Source organism: Accipiter gentilis, chromosome 23, assembly GCF_929443795.1.
Source record: "Accipiter gentilis chromosome 23, bAccGen1.1, whole genome shotgun sequence".
NCBI classification, from domain to species: domain Eukaryota; kingdom Metazoa; phylum Chordata; class Aves; order Accipitriformes; family Accipitridae; genus Astur; species Astur gentilis.
Window position 1 is genome coordinate 6,245,784 of NC_064902.1, and position 26,513 is coordinate 6,272,296.

At 46.1% G+C, this 26,513-nt stretch overlaps 1 protein-coding gene across 3 annotated transcripts in view; it reads left to right on the forward strand.

Moving 5' to 3' along the window:
• Positions 1-755: 755 nt before the first annotated feature.
• CACNA2D2 (calcium voltage-gated channel auxiliary subunit alpha2delta 2) overlaps positions 756-26,513 on the forward strand; it is a 225,239-nt gene continuing 199,481 nt past the window's right edge. For all 3 annotated transcript variants that reach the window (XR_007509319.1, XM_049826895.1, XM_049826896.1), the window contains exons 1-2: positions 756-1,166; positions 24,327-24,408. Coding sequence is in view for 2 of the 3 variants with exons in the window: in XM_049826895.1 (XP_049682852.1) it covers positions 1,042-1,166; positions 24,327-24,408 (207 nt within the window). In the remaining variant the exon portion in view is untranslated. The remainder of the gene's footprint in view (positions 1,167-24,326; positions 24,409-26,513) is intronic.

A 26,513-nucleotide genomic window follows, 5' to 3' on the forward strand; every position in this document is an offset into this window, starting at 1 on the left:
CAGTTTCAACGAAGCTGAGCAGCTTGGGTTTGGATTTGGAGAAGATGAAATTACACTGCAGCTACCCAGAAGACAGTGTTGTAAAATCCAGGCCTTCAAAAGTCTGGCTCAGAAACCCTGGCGATTTGGGGCTTTGTTTACTAATTCTGTTATTCTGAATTTTTAGCCTGCTCCCTTGTTGTGCTCACAAATGCTCCCCAAAGTCACAGTGTGCTAAAAAAAAAAAAAAAAAAAGAAAGAAAAAAAAAAATCAGAGCTGCTGTCATTATTTAACATAACTGGAGCTTTTCTCCGGGAGGTGGCCCCGAAGAAAACCGCGGTCCCCGGCAAGAATGGCAGTGACAGCTCCACGGCGGGGGGGGGGGGGTAGGACCCGAGTGGAAGATGGGCAGGAGCCCACGAGGTCCTTCGTTGGTCGGGGGGGGGGGGGGGGGGGATGGACGACGACGACACGACCCGCCGCCACGGCAGTGCTCGGGGAGGCGCCGGCGTTTGCCCCCCCCCCCCCCCTCCCCCGCATCGGCGGGGTCCGGGGTCAGACCCCGGCGGGGGGGGGGGGGCTGGATGGCGGGGCCGGGGGCAGCGGGACCGGCACCGGGGGGGGGGGGGGGGGCCGCGGGGCGCATGCGCGGCGGCGGCGGCGGCGGCGGGGCGGCGGGGGCCGGAGCGGAGCGGGGGGCTGGCGGGGCGGGGGGAAGCGGGCGGGCGGGGAGGAGGCAGGGCCGGGCTGGGCCGGGCCGGGCCGCCTGCCTGCCCGCCTATTTGAGGGAAAGTAGCGGTTGGCGGGCGCTCAGTGCCGGCCGCCGCGGAGAGGCAGCGGGCGAGCGGCCGCCGGTCGGTGCCCGCAGACCGGCGCGGCGCTGCCCGCCGCCCCCCTCCCCCCCCCCCCCCAGTCCCCGCTCTCCCCCGCCCCCTCCCCCCCCCCCCCCCAATCCCCCTGCCGAGGACTGCCGCGCTCGTCGCACGAGTGGCGGCGGGGGGAGCCGCCCCGCGGGGTCGCCGCCGCCTCTGCCCCTTCCCCGCCGCGCCGTTAATGGAAACATGGCGATGGCGGCTCCGACCGGCAGCGCGGCGCCCGTCGCCCCGGCCCTCTGCGGCCACCTGGCCCTGCTGCTGCTCCTCGCCGTCCCCGCCGCCCACGGCTACAGCTTCCCCCAGCAGCACACGTAAGTGCCGCCGCCCCGGCCGGGACACCCCTCCACCCCCCCGCCCCCGGCACCGCGGCTCGGCTCGGCCCGGCGCGGTGGCGCATCGCGGGGCCGCCCCGGGGCCTGCCGGCGCTGCGCGGGGGAGCGGCAGCGGCGGGCGCTGCCGGTGCCCGCGGCCGGCGCTGCGCCGTATCGTGCCGTGCCGTGCCGTGCCGTGCCGCGCCGCGCTGGATGCGATCGGGCGCGGGGGTCTCCGCCCGCTCGCTCGCTGCCGGCCGCCGGAGCGGCGGGGCGAGGAACGGACCCAAAGTTGCTGGAAAGCACAAACTTCCCCGGCGGGTGCCGGTGTGCAGGGCGGCGATTGAAGCGTTAATGTGGCGAGAGGGGGGAAAGACGAAAAAGGACTTTTTTTTTTTTTTTTTTTTGCCGGCCCCCCCCCCCCCCCCCTTTCGTTTCAAGCACACAATATGGTAACCCACAACCGGCCGTACCCACCGGAGTTTGAGCATAAACTAATAATAGATGGATAGTTCCACAGGCTGTCCGAGCTGGCGGTTCTTCTTCTCCCTCCCTCCGGACCGGCAGAAATTGGCTGTAATCTATTGAAAGAGAAAGTCGGAAAGCAGCTCGTTTGGGTGAGGGGGTGGGGGACTGGAGAGTCGCTGCAGGAAGGATATAAATAGATTTTTTTGGAAGAAAGCGAGCGTTTTGGAAGTTAATGTTTGGGAATATTTGCTAACACATTCGGCTCTCCTGCGTGCCGTGATAACCCTGAAGCCCTGTCCCCCTCCACACATCCATGCGAAATCTTGCCGAGATGTATTTTAAGAGGCTGTCATCTGTGTTATGAAATGCTAAGGTTTGTTGACACAAACCTGAAAAAAACATCCAGATGATTCAAAGTAAAGGCTGACACCGTGTCCTTACAGTCTGCGTTTCTGAAGGTGGGGGAAAGATTTCAATGACATAGAGTTAATAATAGCAGTGTTGCCCTTAACTTTGTGCTGCCCCAGTGGATGTGCGCTGCTTTATGTCACAATTTTCTTGTCATTTTTGATTTGCTTAAGAATAGAAATATGTTATATATATGTCATAGGAAGTATTTTTGAAAGCATTTTAGATTAGTGTCTCTGATCTCAAAGTACATTTTTACAGGCATGTAGTCAGGCCTTCTGAAAAGAAGGCTTATCGGCAGAAGAAACAGTGTTGTTTATTTGGGAGAGCTGTAGCTTACCGTGTTAACATCTAGCTCCACCGAAGGCATGGTTGTTTGCGCTCCTTGTTTATTCAGAAATACCTCCAATTCAAACAGATTCTTTCTGGATTCTTTTGGGTCATGTATCCATATTTCTAAATATCTTTGACCTTTGGGAGCCGATGGGTTCCCTTTTCTTGCTGTCACGTAAATACAGAAATTCTTCAGAATAAGACCCTGAGAAATGTCTACCTACAGGGGGAGGAGAGGAAAGGGAACGTGCCACTTCTCATTCAAGTACCACAGCCTTATGGCCTGATCCAGCGTTGCTCTCTCATGAATAATCTTTCCTTCCATGAGAATCCCTACAAAAGTAAAGGGGATTATGTACGTGGGGAAGCACAGATAAAGTTTGTGGGATGTTTTTGATATTTCAGCAGCTTTTCGGGGTTGTAAGTTGTTGCTTTCTCCTCTTAAATTCAGAACGCAGAATCATATTATAGAATAAATCTCTTCTGGGTACCAGTTTATAAGTCAGAACTGTGTTTTCTTTCCAACTGCAGAAAGTTTTATAAGAAGATTCCTATACCAGGAGAAACATACTTAAGAGAGGCGTATAATTTGTAAATAAGGCGTTGGCCTTCCCTCACTCGAATTTTTAGCAATATTGTTCTAATAAACTGTGCCAGCTTTTTAGCCAAGCCAGTTTTATTCCAGATAATTTGGTAGGGTTTACTAGGATAGATTTTGTTAGCTCTGTGCTCTCTGAGCAGTGGTCTTATTAGAATGGGCCTGATTCTCTACCGAGAGGGGCAAGAAGAGTAAAAAACTGAACCCGCTGCCAAAGATTCATTGCAAATATGAAGGAATGGTCCTGAAAAGGGCACTGATTCTGTGTGTGCCTCTGGTGGGAAGTAAATGTTGTCTGGCTGCATCCGGAGAAGAGATGCAGGAGGGATGCAAGCCCTCAGCCTAACCTGGAATCTTCTTGCTCGTTTTATTCCCCTTATGACCTGTTTTGTGAACCCAGAAAAGAGAAGAGTCACGAATGGATATTTGATGATGATGCACAATTGCCGGGCAGTAGGTTAGTGCTGTAACATGTGGGCTGAAATGCCTTCCGCGCTCTGCCCTAGGGCTGCCGTGGTTGTTTCTCGGGAAGGAAATCTTTAATGGGAGTAAAGAGTGCAATGGTAGCTGGCACCAAGGCTTGAACAACACTCCTTAGTTGACTGTTCCCCCCTGAGTAGTTTCCTGTCTGCACCCTTCTTGTTTTTAAAGATGCTGGGTATAACTTAAATCTTTTTGGAAGGTTTGTAGGTCAGAAGCTGAGTTGAGCTGATGAGATGGGCTGCTAAATTCTTCCCATCACGAGCCAATTTTCTCCTGCTTTGGACAATTCACCCTTGTGAATGATTCAGAGCATTGATTAGAAACCTTGTTTGTCTTTGGGGGTTTTCTCTGTAAATCTCTTAAGTCATCTTTCACTACAGGACTCTCAAAAATGAGGCTGCTTTTTTTAAGCAGCCCCAGAACTGTTTCATTCTGACAGGCAGCAGACTGAATTATTAGGATATTTTGCCGAAGGGGGGGCGGGGGGGAGAAGAAAATAAAGAACAATTTTTTTTTAATTTTTTCTATTTCTTGTTTTTCGTTACAATTGTATTAATTATCATCAGTGGTTCTGTGTGTTGATTCCTGGTTCTGTCCGTGATAAATCGCTGGTGTTCCACATTATCTCTCTCCTCCCGGGTAGCATGGTTTTAATCATCTTATGCTGAGCTAAGGAAGGCTCGGCTCAGCCAGTTGTCCAAAGGGGAATTTCTCATTGAGATTTAAAAAGCAAAATCCCAGATTGGAACAAACCCATTGGGGCGGGTGCGTTAGGTGATGTCCGCTGACTGACAAGGCTCCTTTTAGGAATGATCACATACAAGAGTGTGCATCTGTGTGGTCAACGGGATTAATGGCTGTGAAAAGAAAGGCTGTTGGTTGCAGTTAATTTTTCTTTTAAATAGTACGCAGAGGGATTCCTGTGGCAGCATGGTAACGACCTCTGCTTGAATTTCTGAGACATTTGGTATTAGATGATTGAAAGTCTGGTCAATCAGGGGAGTCCTGCACCTGTATTGCCGTCGCCTCCCGTTAGTGGGGATTTTGTGCATGTGAGTGCCGGAGAATGTGTCTGCCGGTGCTACTGCCTAGGAGCAGAACAAACCCCCTCCTCACTTTGCAGAAAGGCTTTTTGTCACTTGGACTTGAAAGAAAATTGCCATCTGCTAAAGGGTGGCGAGCCATTTGCTTCTTGTGAGGAAGCAGGTGTGCGCAGAATTGCTGCGCGTCCGCTGGTGAGGCTTGGCTTCCTCGCTGCTCTGCAGGGCATCTCTGACCAGCCAGCCGGAGGAGAAAGGGATGTCTGCAGGGGAAAGTGCCAGCTTGGGGACCAGGGTCTGGTCCTGCCTCTCTGACATGAGATTTAGCACTTGTCAGATGCAGACAGTAGTTTTGGGCAGCAAGCTGGAGGTGTTACCAGTGTTCCTGTCAGGTAGCGAGCAGTGAAGGCTCCTGCTGAGAGCAATAAGGCCTAATAGGTGCCCATCATCACTGGAAGGTGGGCTTGAGGCTGCCTCTGCTAAATTAATTGCTTCCTTTCAGTGGGTTTTGATCTGTACTTGTGTCATTTCACCCCAAATGAGGTTAATGATGCTGGTAGTGGTGGCACATCTGGGCTAGCAGGGCTTGAAATAAATAACTCTATTAGGACTGGACGTTGTAGGGTTTGCGGGATATCGTGTAGAAGAAGCTCCTTCTCTTGTTCTACTGCCCACCTGCTGTGCAGTCAGAAAATCTCTTCCAATTATGGTTTTGATGCTTGGGAAGGGAACTTGTCTGGAAAGGAGCAAAGAAGAAGTGGGGAGATAGCCCTGCTTGTCTTCAGCCACACTCAGCCGAGCAGAGAGACGGCTCCCTGGGAGGGCAATCTACCCCAGTGAGTGACTGACAGATAACGTGGCTACATCCCTGCGAGGGCTGAGCAGGCTGTGTGAGAACTTGTACCCAGTGGAGGCAGGAACACCCAGTGTCCCTGTAGCAGCCCTGTGTGGGCTGTGCATCAGCGGCAGAACCCGCTCTGGGCTGCGCAGAGGCACCGTGAACTGCCCGGAGGTAAAAGAACAGGCCCAGGGAGAGGACCGAATGTTTTTTTAAAAGCCATTTGCAGTATTTCTTTGGCATTTTAAAAAATTTTCTCCGTTCTTGTTACTGTTGCTGAATGCTTCCTGCTCAGGTCGCACACGGGGAAAAGACAGGCATCACAGAGCAGGGCATTACCGCTTTCTTGCCTGTCCTTGTGACACCTCAACACCGTACCCTGCCTGCAGTGATCCCCTTCAAGATAGTGGTTTCAGAAGCTTGAGTTTTTCAACTGTATACATTGAAAAATTGTTAATTTAAATTCTCTTCAGAGAGTGTGTGGGTTCCCACTGAAATCAATAAGGCTCCTGCATGTAGACCTGAGGGTAGAAATGGGTTCGTGCTTGCTGTTTGACAGGCATAGTTCAGAGGCTCCATTGTAAAGAAGCTGTGTGTGTGTTGTATGCATGTGTGCAACAGCCCCTTAAAAGCTGAAGGTGGTTAGATAGGGTCTAAATGGAAACCTGAAAATTTATCCTTGAACGAGCTTCCTGGTGTTTGGCTTCAAAAGCCATCAGAAAGGCTCTTGAGGGCTTAAGTGCTGGGGCATCTGCATGCTGTAACATTGTACATGAGCACGAACCGTAGAATTTAGACAATGCTTTTTTCAGCCAATGAAATACTCAAGTGGGATGAAATGAAAGAAAAAAGTCATTACCAAGCAAAATACATGAGTGAAATACTCAGCAAGAAAGGACAGTGTCTGAATGTTTCGATATTTACTTTTCCAGGAGCTTCTTGAAAGCAAAATTTGTTTTGTTAGAAAAATTATTTTTTTCCTCTCTGGGGTGTTGGTAGTACTTTGTTGTTTTAGAGCTGTTCCTGTAAGCTAGCCTTCATCCTCAAGTTTATTATTGCTGGGTTGCATGGGGAATGGGGTTGTACAAACTGTTGTTACTGAGAGTTGGTTTGTATCAACAAGCTATTGGCATTGTTTTCTTTAGGCTGAATCATTTGATCTTTCAGAGAACGCACGTGGATTTTCTTTATAACTTCGACAGTTGTCCTACGACCCTTCCAATTCCGTCTCAGCCATTATCTTGTGGTTGTAAATATCATAAAGAATAAAAGGTGTTTACCCAGACCAAAGGATTAATTCTCCCACTGTAAAGCAAAGCGCTTCTCGCATTGACTGATGCGTGAGTGACCAGGATATTTAGCCAGATCAGTTTGTGCCGGGTGAAAGGGCTGCAGGGCAAGAGACACAAGGATCTGAATGACAGTCGGGCCAGACAAAGGTTGCACCGTCTGTGGTGTCTGTTCATTAGCTCTGCACAAGGTCGTTATTCTTGCCTGGGATTAGGCTGCCATGCCGCCTCCTCGGAAGCCGCTTCTCAGTCTGGTGGGGACGGCGCAGGTCCTGTTGTACAGCACACCTTCTCCCAGGGCCACGTCAGACTGCCTTTCCGGAGAACCAGGATCAGGCCTCCTCCTCTCCCTTCCAGTTGAGGCTCAGAACTCCAGAGGAGGTAATTGCTGATAGTAATCAGATTGGGTGCTAAATAGGGATATAAACCATTTAGTGCAATAGCTCTGATGATGATAAAGCCTTGGGCACAGTTGCCAAAACAGAAGTTGAGTTTGCGTATCTCTAATGAGCCAAGTGCCTTTGTGCAGTAGCACCACTGAAGTGCGTGGAGTTAAGCCCAAGAAGCACAGGATGCAACGTGATTTTTAGCTCTGATTTATGTCAAAAATCCCTGAAGTTCTTGCAATGAAAAGGAGATCCTTAATAACAATGAGTCTCCTGCCCCGCCCCACCCCCCCCCCCCCCCCAAAGGGTGGGAATGGGGCTGCTCTTTCCATGGGCTAGGCTGGAGCTACTTTTGCATAAGTGGGTATCTGTTATGAATCCAGCAAAGCCCTGGGCAGTCTTTGGATTTCCTTGGGTTCTGCTGGTGCCAGAACTGTTCTGCTACCCTGTCCTGCACTGACACTTGGGGAATTCATGAATCAGTATGGGCTGTGCCTACAGTGAGTATGTGTATCACTGTGATAGAAAACCCGGAGTGATGGATTACAAAAGGCACGTTCATTTACCTGACAAAGGTTGTCTATCTTGAATTATTTATGAGGCTTCACAGCATGCTAGTAAATTTTGTAAAAGCAATGGAGTCCTGGTAATGTGAGCCTCTTCACTGCAGCTTCCGTAGTAGAGTTTTGCTGAGAAGGTGCAGGAGGCAGGGGGTGGAGGAGGAGGAGGAGGAGGAAGAAATAGGCAGCGAGTGGAGGGGTAGAGAGAGACTGCTGTTTTCATGTGCAAATGATGAGGTGTGCAGAGCAATGAAGTGCGAATTAGTTAGATCATGCTGTGCATTGGAGCAAAAATCTGTGTAGTGTTCCAAAGCAACTTGCGCTTCAGGGAGGGGTGGGGGGTGGAAGGGAAGCATGGGGAGTACAGACACAAGGACAGGGAAGGGTGACAATCGCATGACCAAAATACTGGCAGCTTCCCACCTGTAGGAATGTTTTTTTCAGGGGTAGTTTCTTTAAAGTATATACTCATTTTGGTGAGGTTTTCTTATCCGAGTTCCACTAAATGAAGGATCAAGCCAGAGCTGGCCAGGCTTTTTGTGGCATTCAGCGACTGTAAGGCTTGCAAGCGTGCAGAACACATGGCTGTGCAGCAGAGGGGTTTGGTCAGGATAACCTGGAAGATGTGTGGCCCGCAGGAGCATTAAGTCAGTGTTTTCCAACAGTAAGAGCGAGGGCAGTAAGAGTCTGAGTCCTGGTGGCAGCGCGCTGGCTTGCCTCAGTCCCTGCTGGAACACCATTTCAGAGCTAAAAATCAGTGATGCGGCAGGCACAGTACAGGTTCGTGGTGTAGCTGCCACTGCGTACCTGATCTGTTGATAAATAGAGCCTTCCCCATGCTTTCAAGCTTCTGAGCCTCTTGGCCTTCCAAGCACAAACAAAGTTACCCCCTAAACTGTTAAATTGGTGGAAAGAATTGGGAAAGAGTGTTGCATCCATCTCCACTGAAGTGACAAATGAGGATGTGATTTTCCTTATAAGTACCAATGCCTTTTAACTCATAACAGAGCTGGGTCCTGAAACTTTGCTCTTGTCACAAGCTGCCAGTCTGCTTTCCCATCAGGCTGTGTTTCTTCTCCAGTGGGCATTTAATATTCTTCAGTCCAGAAGAATCTCTTATCTAAAGTCTAACTTCACATTCATTGTCCAAATAAGAAAACAAACCAAGGGGCATATTTCTAAGTATTTTTCAGAGCTGACCTTGTATAAGGCACCTATGCTTCAAAAATGTCTAAAGCTCTCACTGATTTAATTTCTGTTGAATCAGAGATATTCTTGTATTTAAATTCTCCTATCTATTAGATTTCATTTAATAATATCTCTTTATTGTGGCCAATGAACACTTTATCTACAGTATGACACAGTGAGAGTCATGGATGCGGTGCCTTGTTTACATTTCTAATGTATGGTGGGTTTCACAGTCAGATTTTTGGCAGCTGTAACATGCACACCAAAATAGAGAAAGACTTAAGCCAAGCGAAGCACCTAATATTCAACTTTATCAGGTGTTGAAGATTGAATCAGGTTCTGGGCTGTGAGTGGTTGAAAGTCTTTTTATTGCTCCATAACAAACTCAGTAGACCCAGGAGGAGCCAAAGTACCATTTCCTTATGTCTGAGGTAGTCTTATAAATTCGAGGTCTCTACTAAGCGTTCACTGTAGTCTCACATTCTTGGGATCAGGGGGGTGCGAGAGGGGGAATGTATTGTGTGGGCTCGTGTGCTTCCAGGACCTCTGCAGGGGGAGTGATGCCCATGGCACAGGTAAAAGTAAACCTTCTACAGCAGTGTGTCATGCATACCAGAGAAAGAAAGGGTGGAAGAAACTGTTTAATTATTCAAGACCTGCAAGCTGAAAAGGGTTTCAGGACAGTGAGCTAGGCATGCGTCACAGCTTCGTGGGCACTCTGCTTTCCCCTCCTCCCCTGCCTGCTCTGGGAAGGAGGGTAGATTACATGAGTATGGAAAAAAGAAAAAAATCAATATTTTTCTCTTCACGCAGCTCTTGGTTTTTATTTATTCTGTTTTTGCTTGCTGGGAAGTCTTAATAATGGTTTAGTAGTGACCAAACTGATGACATTATTTTGCCTCCCACAGAATGACAGCACTTCCAAGAGCACAGACCAAAAGATCATCAGCCCAAAAGGAACTCTCTCTGTGCACAGGCAGGGATGCTTTCATTCCCCTCCTTGGCTGCGTGCTGTAGGACTGCTGGTGATTGAGCCATTCTCCCTGACATCGGGTTTGTTACGATGCAGAAGAATTTGCTGTTGTCAGTCTTGCGTGCTGTACTCTGCTACAGCTATGTTAGGTTTAAAAGCGGAGAAACGTCAAAAGATTTTTCAAGATACAGGGACAAAATTCATCCCTGATGTAACGATGCTGTGGGATTATGCCAGGGATAACGTTCAGCCCTTTGTCTTTTAACTTTTAAATATGGTGGTGGTTGTGGTTGCTTCTGATGTGACTTTTACTGTAAGATGGAGAAAAGAAATGCCTCTAACGCATCTACTATCTGCTCATGCTTCAGTCCCAGTTTTTAAATAACCCCATCTAGCACCTGCCTGCCTGTTTGACCTGGCAACAAAAATGTTGTGTTGGCATTTCTGACATCAATACGGCCTTTTTACCCATCATCTTAAGGCTAAATTGAACCCTTCTGTGTCACTTGCTCCTCACTATGTTTGTTTTGATCTAGGCTTTACTTTAGAGAAAAATCTAACCAGCTCTGTCTCACTCCTACCGCCTGCTAGGGGCTGGGGCTCTTTTTCATGAGAAATGGCTCCTTCCACAGGTGAACTTCATACCCTCAACTTCCCCCTGCTTCTCTGCTCTCCCTGCCCACACATGAGGATGGAGCAGCCAAGTATGAAAGGGCTCTGACAGCTGCATCTTGGCATGAGGTCTCACTTCACCATGGTGGCTGCTGAGCTAGCTCGTACCTTTTCCCCCCTCTTACAGCCCTGTCCTGACAGCCTTGCTGGTGCCGTGTTTGCTTGAGCAAGCATGGCATTACCAAGCCCGAGGTGAGGCTGCCTCCCAAGGCTGGTGCTCTGCGTGGAGCATTGCCTGTGGCAACGCTGGTGTGTGGGAATCTTCTTTTCCTGCCTTTCTTCGCTTGACACCACTCCAAGTGGAGCCTTGTGCTGAAAGCATTGCTGAGTTGTACAGTTTATGAATGTGATTATGTGTGCTGAAAGCAGCCTTTTTTATTTTATAAGGGCCACTTAATAAATGTCACTTATTTGGTGACTCTTAGGCACCGGAGTGCATGGCCGCCTTCTCATTGGGAAGCGGCTGCCAGACCCCATCCTGTTCTCTGGAGTCACAGCTGGCTGGTGGAAGAGTAGGTTTGCCACTTGCCAGACAAAAAGATGTGGTATTTTTATGGTAGCTTGCCTAATAGTTGACTTTCATTCTTGGTTAAATCTACTTATTGCTGTGTTTGTGCCATTTCAGTTATTATTAGATCCCACAAGATAGCATGAAGGTTCTTCGCATGATAGTATGTGAAGTTTCTTGGAGCTGCAGAAATGAAAGGTTTAGTAAATGGTACCTGTCCTTACAGAGTAGTATCAGAGTGATTGCAGAGTGGTTTTGGTGAGCTGGAAGGGGAGCTGCTATGGACTGCGGGTGAGATGCTCCAGCTGTTGCATTAGCCGAGGCCCATGTTGGGCCACAAGTAATGCAAATACCTTCTGTTTCTCTACTTAAAAACGTATGCCCCTTGTTGGATGAAGGATTCATGTGCAAAACCTGGTGCTTCAGGGGCTGGGTGGTATTGGTGGTGAGAGTGCTGTTTCATCCTGCACCAGCGTGGCCAACTTGCAGTACTGGGTGAACTACAGTTTGCTGAAATGTTCTGAAGTTTGTGAAGTTCATTACACAAAAGTCCAGATCCCACAACCAAAGCAAGGGACTATTCCAAGTATATAGTATTTTTTTGTCGAACTTTCCACATGAAACTAATCTTGCTTCATCATTTGGCTTGGCTACAATTTTTATTACAATGTCATTCCTTCTAATTTTTTTCTACTGCTACCTGATGTTCAGGTTTAGTATTTATCTTCTAATAGTTTCCGAGTAGCGGAGTGCTTGCATTACTGGCAGTGACGTATAGTTAATCTTGAGCACAGATAGCTGTGAGGAGTCCAGGCAGACTTCAGCCCTTGGTGGCATGCTTGTGAGTGAGAAAATTAGCCTGGAAATTGTTGTTAAAATTGCTCCTGTGTTAATCTTGCTGTGATACCACTGCTTCTGGCAGTATGTGGGTTAGCAAGATACTTGTGGCTGAGAATGAGGGCAGATTCTCACTTTGGAAGAGTCTCAGCAAAGACCTTGGCTTACACCTTTGCTTTGAGGAGATTTACACTGAGGAATTTGGCCCATTTTTCCATTGCCAGACCTATCTTCCAGGTGTTCTCTTATCCCCGATTGATCTTCTGGCCTACTTTCTATCCACTAAGCGTTAAAAGGTGACCAACCTGTCAGTCTTGGCAAAGGAACAAAGCTTGTGTGCCTCGGGCTTGTTTCCTGGGGAAACAAGTAATTCTTTCATGGTGCCCTTGGGATTGTCCCCCCTCCCCGTTGCCGTATGAGCGTCTTGTCCTGTTCTCCATCTTCCACTCCTTATAACAGTTTTTTACATGTGCTTTGTAATAGCACTTGCACTTCCCTATTGCTCATTTTGCTGATGAAACCAAGGCTTCAGAGACTCCAGTATGTCAGTGATGGAGCAGGAATTACAACCCAAATCATGTAATTCCTCCTCCTCTGTTCCTTCAGATGAATCCATGCTCTTCATTTCGGGATAAATGTTTCTTCTGCTACGTACTAACAAGACATCAGATTCAACTGCAAGAACAGAAATGTGGCCAGGAGGATTTGGACTCCAGGGACCGTATCTGTCCCTTTGGTGTTGGGAGAGTGGGAACTGTCCTTGTGGATGATAAGCTTCTCTGAAGGACACTATTCTCTGACAAATGCCTGGACATCAAAGCTTGGGCAGTGCTGCTCTCTGTAGAGTTAGGCAGAGGGCGAGAGGGCTTGCTGCCGAGCGCTCAGCACGCTCAGCAGTGGGCTTTTGCAAATTAAATGGGTGCCCTCTGCTGCATAAGCCCTACGTTGGCTGGTTGTACCGTGTAAATTATGGTCAGGCACCTTTCCCAAGAAATGCTCTCTTTAAAATTGCATTTTTGTGCTGATGATGCACTCATTTAGAATTGGATCTCTTGTGTTCATTGCCTCCTTGTGGCAAGTGCTCACCAGTGGGACCGGTTACTGGGGGAACTGTAGGGCAGTAGCTCGTGACCATCCCTCAGACGTTTATCCCCTCGGACGGTACCCGAGATATCATCTGAACATTTCCCACTCCCTGTGTGTGTCTCGGAGAGAAATTCTAGAGGCCATTAAGCTGGGTAATTTACATGCTTCTTGAGCCTGTGCCTAGGGAAATATATTTCACAGGTAATTTCAAATCTCTTGGCGTGTGGAAGAAGTCATTATTCTAAATAGAAAGGGGCTGGTGATGTCACGGGCCCCATTGGGAGGACCACATTAGAGACTGGGATTTTTCTCTCTTACAAAAAAGAGTCTGAGGCATTATATTTGTAGGGGGTTTGGATGTCAGATGTTTTTGGTTTTGATGTTGATAGTCATTTAGAAAAGCAGAAGAGAGAATTGTCTTGTAATCTTAGATTTCAGTTACATGTGAGCATATTGTGTGTGAGGGCTGGGGGGAGACCTACTCCGGGGTATCCATATGTGTGTGTTTCCTGCTTTGGTGTTCGAGTGCTGTCTTCCAAGGGCAAACATAAAATTTAGTGTCGGGAGGTTGAGTTGCAGTTCTGACTGCTCCCAAAAGTCTGTCTGGATTTGAGACTACTGCTTCACCTTTGTAGTTCCATTCTCTCCTCCTGAAAAAATGGAAGATGTTTTTGTCAGACATATTAGGAGGATTTAACAGTTTAATTTTGATCAGTCCCTTCAAAATGATGTTTGACAGGCCATTGCACTATATGCTTTAATTGTGGTATTGCAATGGTGAGGGCACATGGATGGTAACAATGATAATTGTGAAGCAAGGTCGTGGGTGCACTGCTGGCTTATTAGATTGAGGCATCTGGTGAGAAACAGGACAGATCTGTGCTTGGGCTTCAGTAGAGTTTCCTAGTGACCCGTCTTTTGAAAGGGAAGACAGCTTGTTGCAGAGTGGAGTTTTCTTGCAGTAGGGGGAACTTCCACGGTGCTTGGCATAGCATCCTCATTCCTAAAGGTGCTCCAGCACAGCATCCTCCTTCTATGGGGTCCTCCAGGACAGGAGGCACATCCTTTCTGGTGTGAAAAGCTGGCTACAGCTGGAGATGGGGAAACTGAGCCTGATGGACCAATGTCCTAAGCACGTATAGCAAATCATGTAGTACCTTCTGTGTATTTCCAGTGTGGTTCAGTCAAGTCCATTTTAATAGGCTTGTATCCTTTTCAAAGGAGAGGTTGTATGTATATGCTTTTTACCTGTGGAGGGAGCAGTGTTTGTCCTAGCTGGATGGGGAGAAGGAGAGAGGAGGTGACCTGTGAAAGCTGACGATTTCACCCTTGTTGCTGTAGTGCTCCAAGTGATGCAGCAGCACTGGGACAAAACCGAACTGGGCTTCATGCTTCCACTATCCCTGCCTCAGGGCATGTCTGGATGCCACCTTACAACAGGAGAGGTCTTGCAGACAGCTTTTAGACGTGTATCACAAAATAGTGAGGTAATGGCATACAATGCAGTAAACTATTTATTTTTTTAATGCTCTCCACCCCTACCCCTTTTTCTTTCATTGCTGAAAGGGACTAATACAATGAAGAGCTTCTGCAAATGAAGTCGACTGCATATGAAATAACAGGGTTCTGGGTGTTTGGCTGGTGAGACATGCAATGAGTGAGCATCGCTAAGTGCTTTATAATAACAATGATTACAATGCTCTCTTAGGAGTCAGGAATCCTTCAGGTAGGGGGATGGTGGGGGAGAGGTGTTGTTTAAGGTGGGGGATTTAACTAGATAGATATCTAGTGACAGTGACACCCAGAAAGTCCCTGAGGAATGTTGCATGTGATGCTATGAGAGGCTACTCCAAAAAACCCAGAAGACTTGGATTAACAGGGTTAGAGGCTGAAGGATAATAGCAATGGATGCCCCTAAATAGATCTTTTAGCAGTAGGTCTTTGTGGCAGCGGTTAATGATAGCTTTTTTTTGGTAAGGAAAGAAGTTGTAGACACAAATTCAGCAGAGGTCTGACTAGTCAGCAGTCCTCTATCAGACTCCTTAATACAGTTTGTGTTTTAGTGACCAGATTAATTGTTGTGTGCCTAGTCTGTTTCTCACCAGCTGAAATCTGCAATGGGAAGGGTGGATGCTGAAAGCAGTCCTCTGGTGTCCTGGGGTAGTAAGAATTACCCAGTGTGGCATTTTCAGCTTGGCCACGTTTGTGTTTTGCTGCAACTGTCCGTAGTAGCATGACTCTTCCTGGCAGCAGAAGCATCGTTGGGCAGAGTACCTTATGTGAACAAGAGCGTGTTGGGAGGCTCTTTCTTGTTGGGGGCTCTAGTCAATCCTTTATTTTCTGGTTGCCACTATGACATAACGTCTCTCCCTCACCCTTTAAACAGCACACTAGAGAAATGAGAGATCACTACAATGTATGTGTTAAAAACTCCATTCCAGCCATCAGGATGTGGCACTCCTTTATCATGCTTTGCCCCATAACTTGACCAGACTCTTTACACAGATGACCCAAGCAAGGAAAATTTTTTTTGCTTTGTCCAGTATCTTACTATTTGTGTAGCCAGGAGGTGGTGGTTGTGAACTATCCTAAAGTCTTGCGGGAGCCTGCATCAGCTTGGATAGTCCTGCTGTTGCTCAGCAATGATACACGAGCGTGGGGCAACTCATAGCATCTAATGACAAAGCTGTTTGCATGAGCTTTAGATGACAGTGTTCTGGTGGCACGATACAGAAACACTACCCCGAGTGTCGTCTTCTAGCCATCTAGCCTGACGTACTCAAGTGAGAGCTTCACTGTTTCTCCAGGCTGTGAAAAAAGCTCTCCCATCTCCAACCAAAAGTGCAGATCCTGCAAGGTGTGGCTGTTTTGTCTTCTGGGGTGGTTCAGCCTTCCAATCTGGTGATAAGGGTTTACTGGAATGAACAAGAAGATGCAACAAGCTATCCAACTTCTGTCTGGCTCTCAAGAGAGTCATGAATTATACACAGAATAAACAAATAACCTGATATGTCTGTCATTATATCATAAAGGACTTTAATAATTCATGCAGCTTGCAAAATCCTTACTAAGACCTACCCTCTGTAACCTTATCTTTGCTGTGGGGGATGGGATCTCTTCAGCTTCCACTCAGATTGCATCTGTAAAACAGAAGGAGTCAGTGAGGAGGAAGTTCTTATCATAAAACTTCATCTGTATAATGGGTTGCAAAGTGACGTGCAAGAGTTATCAGCCATTGGGGTCTCAAGGGGTGCTGAAAATGACAAGTGGCTGCACGTGTGAAATTTATGCAGCTGGTGTGCTTCATAAAACTGCACCTTTTCACTTATCTATTAATTCATTGTGTTTCAGGTCTAGATTTGTGACAGGCTTTGAGATCAGGAGCCCAGTTCTAATCCTGTGCAATGAGAGTACAAACACGGTGGAACCCATGGGCTCCTCTCCCTCCTGATGCGCATCAGCAAGTGTGCCACAGAAATCTAGTTTCAAGATGTAAAATAAGAGCATAGCTTTCAAAAAAGCAAGGAGGCTAAGGCATTAGGTTAGCTTTGGCTCTGAACAAAACAGTTAATTGTTTTGGGCAGCGCATTGCTGGCATCACCAGTACAGCTCCAGTAGTGGTAGCCATTGCCTTTGGCTTATTTTGCTTGTGTTACAGTCCTGAAGTTGCACGCTGGTGCTTCTGCCACTGTCACAAGAGAGGTCAAAGTATGTGAGCGACCCGTTAAAGTTCGTATTCGCAGGACCATCTCCATAGCAGCAGGAGCAGTCGATCTGGATCTCCAGACATAAATTCAATAACTAATTTATTCCTGTTATAAGGCAACCAAATTCAGTTTTGCTTATGCAGTTGGTAAGTGGCTTGATTCGACTCACCGCATGGCAGAGGACTTCTTGCTGAACTTGTTCTGTCTCACAGTTGCAAATTGCAAACTAGTGTACCATCTCAAGGTGCCTCGTTCTGCTTCCACTTACAGATGTATGGGCTGGTGGCAATGTGCTGAGATCAGATTTACCCCTTAAGACTGTGACGATTAATTCTTGCGCATTTTCAATGTATTTCGGGATCCTCATATGGAGGTCCTGCCAAATAGCGCTCTTAACGTCCAAGTATCTGTCACAGGGTGGCTGCACCATTCAGTGATGGCCTGATAATGAACTCTAGGCTGATAAGGATGGGAGGAACTCAATTATGGCTGGAAGTGCCTTTTGGGAAAGTGCTCTCCTCTGCTGTACGGTCTGTAGAAGATATTTACTGTGGTTGCTTTGCCATTTGTTCTTTTCATTGCTGTATCAATGAGAGGCACGTGCACATGTTTGATCAGAAGAATGTACTGCCTGTGCAGGGGCCTTTCGCAGCAGTGCCGGACAAATGTACTAGCTAACGCATTCGGTGACTTCTCCTTCCTCTTTCTGTTGGCAAATCCTCCACCAACAGATTGCAATTTTCCTCAAACCTACTCTTATGCTTTAAGTTATTCACTGAATTATCCTTTGGCCTCCAGCTCCTTTGCATATCAAATACCCCAAATCAGCTTTTTGTAAAGTTTGAAATTCAAGATATTTTGATTGGACACGTAGCTCTCGAAGAATAGTTATCATGGCTCTTTGTGATACTGGGAGGACATTTCAAGTGGGGTCCTGCAGGGATCTGCCCTGGACCTACTTTTATTCAATAGTTTCATTAATAACTTAGGCAATGGAATGGGAAATATGCTTATAAAATTTGCAGGCGACACTGAGCTAGGAGGGGTTGGATGTACTTTGGAAGGCATTATCAGAATTTAAAATGATCTAGAAAAATTGAACGGTGAGCCAGATATCAGCAAAATGAAATTCAGTGAAAACAAATGCAGAGTGCTGCACTTAAGAGGGAGAAATCAAATGTACAAATACAGAATAAAGAGTATCTGTCTGGGTAGCAGTGTGGCAGAAAAGATCTTGAGAATTATCATGGATCACAAACTTTGAGTCAATGAAGTGCTGTCATAGCAGAAGGGCACATTTATTCTGCAGTGTACAGTAGTTGTTTGGAGAAGACTGGAGACATGGTGTTTTCCTCCTTATACAGCACTGGGTTTGGCTTCTGTTGGAGTACCTGACCTTATTTTTTGGCATGAGTCTTTGGAGATGTAGGTAAACTATAGAGAATCCAGAGCAGGGCAACAAAAAATGATGAAATGTTTAGAAAACAGTGCAAAAGAGGGAAAGCTGGAAAAAACTGAGTTTGGAATAGAAAAATAAAGAATTGAAAGGCAAAGGATGCAACAGAATAATGATCTTCCAGTTCTTAGGAGCTCGTCATAAGAATTTTTCAGCGTCTGCTGTAGGTGGGATAAGTGGGAACAGGGAAGTAAGATTTAGGGTGGATAAGAAGGGAACTTTTTCACCACATGGTGAAAAATGGAACTGGAAAAAGGTCCCGTAGGGATCTTGGGTTCACCTTCAGTGGAGGATTTAAAGAACATATTAGACAGTACTTCATGCAGGAGGTTTGGGTGTTTAGATGTCCCAGTGCAACTAATGGTGGAAGAGGAATTCCCGTAAGCCCCTGCCATACCATGTGTCTATGACTGACTGAACACCTACTACCTGTTCTGTAGGAGTTAGACCTTAAATGGTTAATGCTTCTGTTTTCTGATAGAGAAATTGTATTTAGGAACAATTTTCCTATTGCCCTAAATGTTGTTGGTGGCAAGTTGGTGGTTACTGTTGGTTTTCCCACAGGTACCTACAAGAAAATTTGTGCTCAAGAACTGTTAATGAAACACAAATTTTCTGTATAATTGTCAGACTATTTCCCTCTCACTTTTTGCCCAGCTCTAGCTATCCTGTGGATTGAGAAAACTCCCCAGTTATCCTTTCTATTGTATTGTAATACTTGTTGGGGCATCAAACTGGGATCAGGATGGATCTGGTAGGGGGTTTGGTACTTGCCTTTTTTTTTTTTTTCCTCTCTCCAAGATATACCCTGCTGCAAAAGATTGTGAAGATGAAGCAGACAAAAGATAGGACAAAGAAACAGGTGCAGAAAGTTAGTGTTTGAATCAAGAACAAAGCAACGTGGTGATAGAGCTGAATGTAGAACACACTATCCCACTGTCTTTCCCCTTCATGTTTCTTAAACATTTTCCTTGGGATATAGTTTTAATATTCATTTGTTCCTTCCTTCCCTCCTGTAATGTCAAAGGTGCTTTCTTATTATAGGGGAGGCCAGATGGTAGAGGTGAATAACGTCTTGACAAATACCGAGGAAAAACTAGTCAAGCAGGCGAATTTTTTCCCACCCCTCCTTTAGATAAACACCTGTGCACATACTTTAAATTAAAATGGAGTCATAAAATGACAGTGGGGGAGGCTTGATAATGTCTGGAAGCATGGTCAGTAAGTCATTTGGTTATTTTGAAGGAAATAGGTGCTCTCTGGAAGTTGTATCTTTAGAAGAAAAAAAAAAAAGAGGCAACTTGTTTTTTCTTGATGGGGAAATATTGGCTCGTGGGGTATTACAGCCTAAGTATGTAAGAAATTAAGAAAACTCAGAGGGGGCATGAGGGTACACATGCACGCGTGCGTGCTGACACACATGCTATTGCAGTTAAAGGATTAAGCATCTTGAAGGAATAAGCCAATTATAAGAAGTTCCTGCACAGCAAAAATTAGACAACACAGTAATTAATAACCTTATTAAATAGCAATATTTGGGCACTGAACCAAAGCGTATGAATCAGAGTGAAGCATTCTTGGCTGTACACACTGCGTGAAGTGTAGACACTTGTACAGAACACTCTCTGTGTAGAACCCAATAAGCTTTGGGGCAGTATATCTACTTAGCAAGTAATTTTTCCTCTAGTCCTTTCACGTTTGTGTGAATATTTCTCTTACTTTTTAGGCCAGGAAGGCAGCAAGAGAACAGGACCAAGTCTCCTATTTTTTTTTAACATTCCCTCTTTCTTGTAGCCAAACAAGCACTCTCCTAAGGCTACTTTAAAAAAAAAAAAAGTGTCCTCAAGCAGAAAACTAATTTCCTTTCCTCTTACTTCTTGCCCTGTGCTTTTGTGAGAGGCTGCTTGTGATGAGGCTTATATTCGTTAGTAGTTTGTGTAAGTGCCTTACCCACCCCTAGGTTAGGCATGAAGAGGTGTGACTGCAGCCCATGGAAGGTCTGTCCCATGTACCCTGAGCCACCAAGGGGCAGAGTGACCCTGGGCTGAGCTGCAGTGGCACGTCCTGCTGCTGGCCGCAGGCTGTCAGTGCGTGGCTTTCACTGGTGCCTTGTATGTGAATGTTTCCAGCTTCTGTACAGAAGACCAGGACTCCAGGCTGCCATCTGTTGTGTGCGCAAGTGTGGGAGGACATGGGCCAAGGACAGCTCGTCTTCTCTCTTTCCAGGCAATTCTCATTTTCTTCCAAAGTCGCGCAGCTGGAGCAGTGGTGTAGTCTCACAAACCAATGTGGACATGCAGAAAAGTCTCCGCAACTGCTTGGGTCACCTAAAGCATGAAACATGCCCTAACCCTATGTAAGGGTTGCTGTGACCGGTGGCAAGGCACAGGCGCCCGCTGAGCAGGAGTGGGAGAGGCGGGATGCTTTGCTTCCTGGCCCCAACTGCAACAGCAGTGATTTGCCTCCTGATGTGCTGCTTGTCACAGTAAATACTTTTGAAGCTCTGCTGCTTTTTTTTTTTAAGCCTACTTTATCTCATCTTTAAGAAAAATCAAATATGCAAATTATGAAATCAATTAGCGTTTTTGTAGTTTTCTTTGGAGAGGCAGTGATAAATGGTGTTGTGTTTTCAAAAATTACTTATGCCCCTTGTTAAATGTTGCACGGGAGGCTGTAAAATATACAGGGGAAGGAAACAAAACCATTTCTTTCAATGCAAGAGATTTTTAATGTGTGTGATCATGCTTGTGTGTGCAATAGTTGTAGAGTTGTTAGGTTGGAAGAGTCCTATGGAGACTCCCCAGCAAAGGCAGAGCCAGCTGAGATGATGGGGAATCACTGGGATGTGCTGTGCCTGTCCCTGCTAGAGGGGACAGGGGACACCGGGGCTGCCAGGCTTCTTGCACGCGGTTCCTGTAGGTACAGAGCTACCGAGTGTATTCACAAACACTTGAGCTCAAAGGTTTTCTTCTTGCCCATGTTAATTCACTACAGAGGACACTAAAGTGGTACTTGGTTTAAGGGGGAGACTGCGCGCATGGCTCATAAAGGGAGCCTGGTGGCTTTCTGTGAGCAGCGCTACATCCATGCTGGTGGCTTCCCAGTCGGTGCATCAGCTGTTTTCTTTATGCTTTATTTGTAAATGCCATTTCACAAGAGCAGTAGGGCACTCCAGGCTGTGTGTTTTGAGGAGTTATTGCTCCTCGAGCCTTGTAACGCCACCTGAGGTGTGCAGTAATGGGCCAGGAATGCAATGACTGTCATGTCTTATTGCTTACAGCTTCCATAGGAGACACGCTTCAAAGAGAAATCTCCATGTTCATAATGGGCTATCAGTTTCCTCACTCTCTTCGTCTTTGCTATGGTTGTCTTACATGAAATTTTAAGTGCAGTGGCTATGGGATAGAAACAAGAGGCAGAAGGTCAACTGAGACAGAATAATAATGGGTTTTATGTATTTATTATTTTTTTAAAACGCTATCTTCCATTCCAGCATACAGCAATTGAGATGAAACCTCCACGTTCTGGGATGTGGCCCACTCTGAAGACTTCTGGTCATGGACATTACTAGGGCTAGAGGGACATAGTAATGGGTCAGATAGATACACACAAGGGCTTTTTCCAGTGCTGTGGTGTGGGTAAGGGATGTGCTAGTTGGAAAAAAGAATTTTTACTACCACTGGCAAAAGCTCTCGTATAGCCATACTCCACCAAAAAAAGAAGCTGTCTCTGCTATTATGTTTTTTAATCTAGAAACCTGGTGTCAGCTATGCAGAAATCACCTCCTGCCGTTTTTGATAGTGTAAAATGCCTTTTTTTTAATAGTGGTATGTACACTTGTACTGCAAGGCTTAGCTAGACTTTTGGGGAAACTGCTGGTCTGTAAGGTTGAGAGCCATGTATTCTAAGGCTCCACAGTTAAAGGGAATTGCAGGCTTTCTAATGAATGAAAAATCAAATGGCTTTTCCCTAAAATAGTAGTACTTGGGGCAGAGTGTGGAATAAGTTTAAAATATTTTTTTTAAACAAATCTGCTGACTAGATTTAAATTAATTTTAAATCCCAGCCCAACTGAGTGCTCAGTGTCTTTTGCATATACCAACAGAGTAATACTGTTGCCTCTGTCTTCCTCTCTAATCCTCTCTGAAGGCTTGGCCATACGTGGCACTTATGCGGATATGAGCAGTTGTTAATGTTGATGGATACAGGTCAAGATGGGTGGTAATTTTCCCTTGCTGTGGTGGTGTAGGTATTCCTGGAGAGAGCTGACACAGGTAGGTGTCACTGAAATTGAGGATCTTGCACAGAGCTGGAAGTTAAAGAAAGGTGTCAGCTCCATAAATCCTCAGCGGGGTTTCTTGGACCTGTGGCTGAGTATGAGCATATAATTGATTTTTTTCAGTTCACTGGACAAACTGGAGGAGGGGAAAAATATAATTTTTTTAAAAAATCAGTTTTGGTGTTTCACGGCATTTTTTTTAAATGAATGACTTGTGTAAAAAGAAATAATTTTTGGTGAAAATACTTCAGAAGATTTATGGGTAACTTTGGACAACCTGAATATACCTTGATAGCAAATAAAATGTTTGACTGAAAAAGGAAAAGAAAAAAAAACCAACAAACCAACCCAGCCCCCAAACTCCCCCTGCTCTGTTTCTGGCCTGTTACCTTTACACTGGCAGTCTCACTGAAGGCTTTGCTTTCCCTCCTTTGGCAGAAAGGTGAGTTTGCAGATGTCTTCACCCATCTCTTTCCCTGGATGTGCCCTCCTCTCCAGCCAGGCTCCCAGGGGAGAAGAGGCAGCGTTGCTTCTGCAGGAATGTGGGAAATGGCTTAAGTTACACTGGAAAACTGGGAAGATTTGGCATGTGCAATTAAATCTTGTTTTCATCCACAGCCTTCTTTCTGTGTCATTAACTGGCATGAGTTTTGCCTGTGTGAGTAACACGCGTCTGTCTGCCAGTCCCTCCGTCTCCACTCGTCCCCCTACCCCTCACAAGCGATGCTTCAGCTCTGTTCTGCCAGTTGCCTCGGACATCTTTCCGCTTCGATATTTCTGCCCAGCTTTTGGGCCATGCTGTATAATTCAAGAGTCTTCCGTGGCCTTGCTTCTTAGTTAGGTTTCTTTGCTCCTTGATCTCCAGGAGAGCCTCTGCCGTGGCTGTGGGGCTGGTGGGGGAGTGTGTGTGGGCTGCCTGGGGAATGTCTCTTTGCATGAAGAATGAAATCACTTGGTGAACCTAACCAAAGTGCAAAACCCCTGAGCTGGTCTGCTCCCTCCCACCACCGCTTTGCCATGCTGCTGGCCTTACCTTCTACTTCTTGTGCTCCTTCCCTCCTTTCTCAGGTGTAGCGTTGAGAGCTGAGTGTTGCTGTGGAAAAAGCACCGAAGGCAGTGCCAAGCGGTGCAGAGGCAATTGAGTGTTGCTTTTCCAGGTCAGATGGGAGATTTGACATTTGTGCGGCCAGCAGCTGGAGTCAGGAGATCTCATTAAAAGAAGGAGAGTTATGAAGTTCTGTGGATTTAGAAGAGGGGTTTGTTGTTGTTGTTTTTAACTTGATGTTATTGCTGTAACTGGAAATCTGTGTGGTTCAATATATCGGAGGGTGTTGTGCCTGTTGGAAGGACTGGCAGGCAGCTCCTGTGCTGTACACGGGTCAGGACAAAGGAGATGCCACGTGGCAGCTCCTGGCCCTTTCTGCGGCTCCAGGAGGCAGCTCTGCCCACGGGGGACCTGGCAGAATTGGTGCCTGGCTCAGGTTGGGCTTAGCTGAAGGTGCAAAGCAGCTGAGCCCTTGGGCAGTCGATGCCCTGTGCTGGGCTCCTGGCTCTGCCCCGGTCTCTTCTGTTGTGCCGCAGCGGTAATCCATTGCCGCAGTAGGACAGGCACCGCTCGTCCTGCCATGGCTGTGTTCGCTCTCCGCCACAGTAAGCCGTTTTCTGTATGCCACAGCACTTTGACCTTGTTAATCACTCTGGGCTTAAATAATTACCTACTGCAACTGTTTATAAAAGGAGAGGAAAAAAACCCCATGACGTGATTTTTGTTGTACCTTTTCCCCCTCTTTTCTCTCTGTGGCGCCTTGTGCATAAATTTTGAAGTCTTGAAGTTTATAACCTGCCCCAGCTGTAATTCTCAAAGCTGCATTGAGAATTCTTGGTATTCTGCCTGTACCCGGTGCTGCAGAAAGAGCAGTTAACTTAGCTGAGGGCTGATTTCCTCCCTCTCCCTTCAATCGCCTTGCTTATCTACTAAGTGTCAGGGCTCTGACTCTTTCTTTCTTTCTTCTCTCCCTTTCTCTTTCTCTCTGTCTCTCCGTCTCTTGCAGTATGCAGTACTGGGCCAGGAGGCTGGAGCAGGAGATTGATGGAGTGATGAGGATATTTGGTGGAGTCCAGCAGCTCAGAGGGGTAAGCTGTCTGTCTTTTACCTGTGCTGCCTTCCTTGTGGCAATGAATGTTCTCATCTGCAGAAATCACCTGTGTGAATACTTGCAATAAGTCACCTTCTTGGCTCACTCCATGTGCAGGGTCATGGCTGGATGTGCTTCTGGTTGCTGGTCAATTTGATGCATTTATTGAATGTGTGGGAGTGAGTGTGTTTTGTATCTGTCTGTCTCTTGGGCTGCATGTCACTACTACCTCAGCATGTACTTGGGTTTTTTTTTCCTTATATGACATACTAAATGCATCTTAAATTCAACTAATCTTTCCTCCAGGGACTGGAGGTAGTTTTAATTTGTGTTTTAATTTTAAACTTCTGTTGACAAAACAGGAAATGTTCAAAGGATAATTTGACTAGCCATTGGAAGCTCTGTGTTTTTTAAATGTACATTGCAGGTAAAACTTTAATTCTTGTTTGGCTTCTGTTTCCAAGTGCCACAAACAAAACCCTGTTACTGATGCTGGCATCTGCCTCCTGCTCCCTGACTTAGCACCAGGGCTCGGGTACAGCAGGCTGCAGAAGCCAGATGTCCTCTTTTCCTGGCAGCAGTGCTCTGGGTTGAGTTAGGGCAGTTACAGAATGGCTTTGTCGTGGTTTATTAGGTTTTTGTGGATCAAAAGGTATTTAAGACACTCCCTGTTTCCTCTTCCCAGTAAGACCATGTTTCCCCTTCCCTACGCTGTTGTGCAGACTAGCTGTTTTGAAATTGAATAATTTGACATTAGGTTTATGGTGTTAATCTGAGGAAAACAGGCTTCTCTAGCATGATAAAAATGTTGCCTCAGAAAAAAGTATGGGATGTATTTGTGTTTTCTCATGGCAGTGGCACGTTCTTCTCAGATGCCAGTGATTTATGGGCCTCTTACTGTCTGTCTTACACTAGTAGCTATACTGGCTTCAACAGAACAGTTAATGTTTTATACTGTTGGTTGTAACCCATTGTCTAAACACAGAAGTTGCACTATTTTCTTTTAAATGCATTTTAAAATTAGTTTTAACTGAAGGCTTGCAAAACTCTTCATAGTTCATCCATTCATTCATGTTCATATTTGAGCTCTAGAATGGTGTATCTGGGCTTTGCTTGCATTCATTTTGACTGAACTTCAAGTGGATTGATACAAACTTCATGTGCAGCATGAAAAGCATATACACTGCTTTGATTTTAACAAATATTTTTCATTGTATCCATGCATTTGTGCAATGCAGTTTTGCATGTTGGTAGAGCCTTAGAATCAGAGCTGGGGGTGCAAGTTTTCCAGGCAATACATAGGCGCAACAGCCAGCATACTCTTTAGCAGAGCACATTTAAAAAAAAAAAAGAGAAAAAAAAAAAAGACTGCTACTACATTTTGTACATGTCCTCTCTTACAATTTATTCTTATTAGCTTTGATTTTGCTCCTTTGCATGTTAAATAGGTATATCATGTAATTTTTTTAATGCCATAATTAAATAGAAATTACACCTCCAATTTGCCAGCACTTGACTCCTATTGGCCAGTCAGTCAATTACAGGTAAGAGAGCTTCCCACTTTTTGTGTTTAATTCTTCTGATAGAACATAGTACATCACTTTAATGGATTAATACCAGATAAACTGACTACAGAGGGATTGAAGGGGTTTTTCGAAATCTGTTTTGGTGGAACCTTCTTGTTGAAGGGAGGGAGCTGTGCATGATTACTGTATCTGATGAATGCATAAACCACCTGAAGCCAAGAAATGAGCTGCTGAAAATTCCAACATGCAGCCATTAAAACACTAGAAAGGACTAGAAGAGGCTGCCTGTGGATCTCCAGGGGGCAACTTGGGATGTGGAGTTCAGGTTTGATTCATAAATGCAATATCAAGTGAATGACACTTAAAGACCACATCACTTGCTGGTGCACTAGCAGAGCTTCACTGATGTGAAGTAGCACAGAGTGCTTCATCCTGAAGAACTCGGAGCTCTACTTGCAGGGAGTCCTCTTACCCACCGGTTGCACACAGGTTCAGCTGGGTTGCAGTATGGGAGCTGTTTAATGCCATAAAGCGGTACTGTAACCCACTCTAACACATGGATTTAAAAAAAAAATAA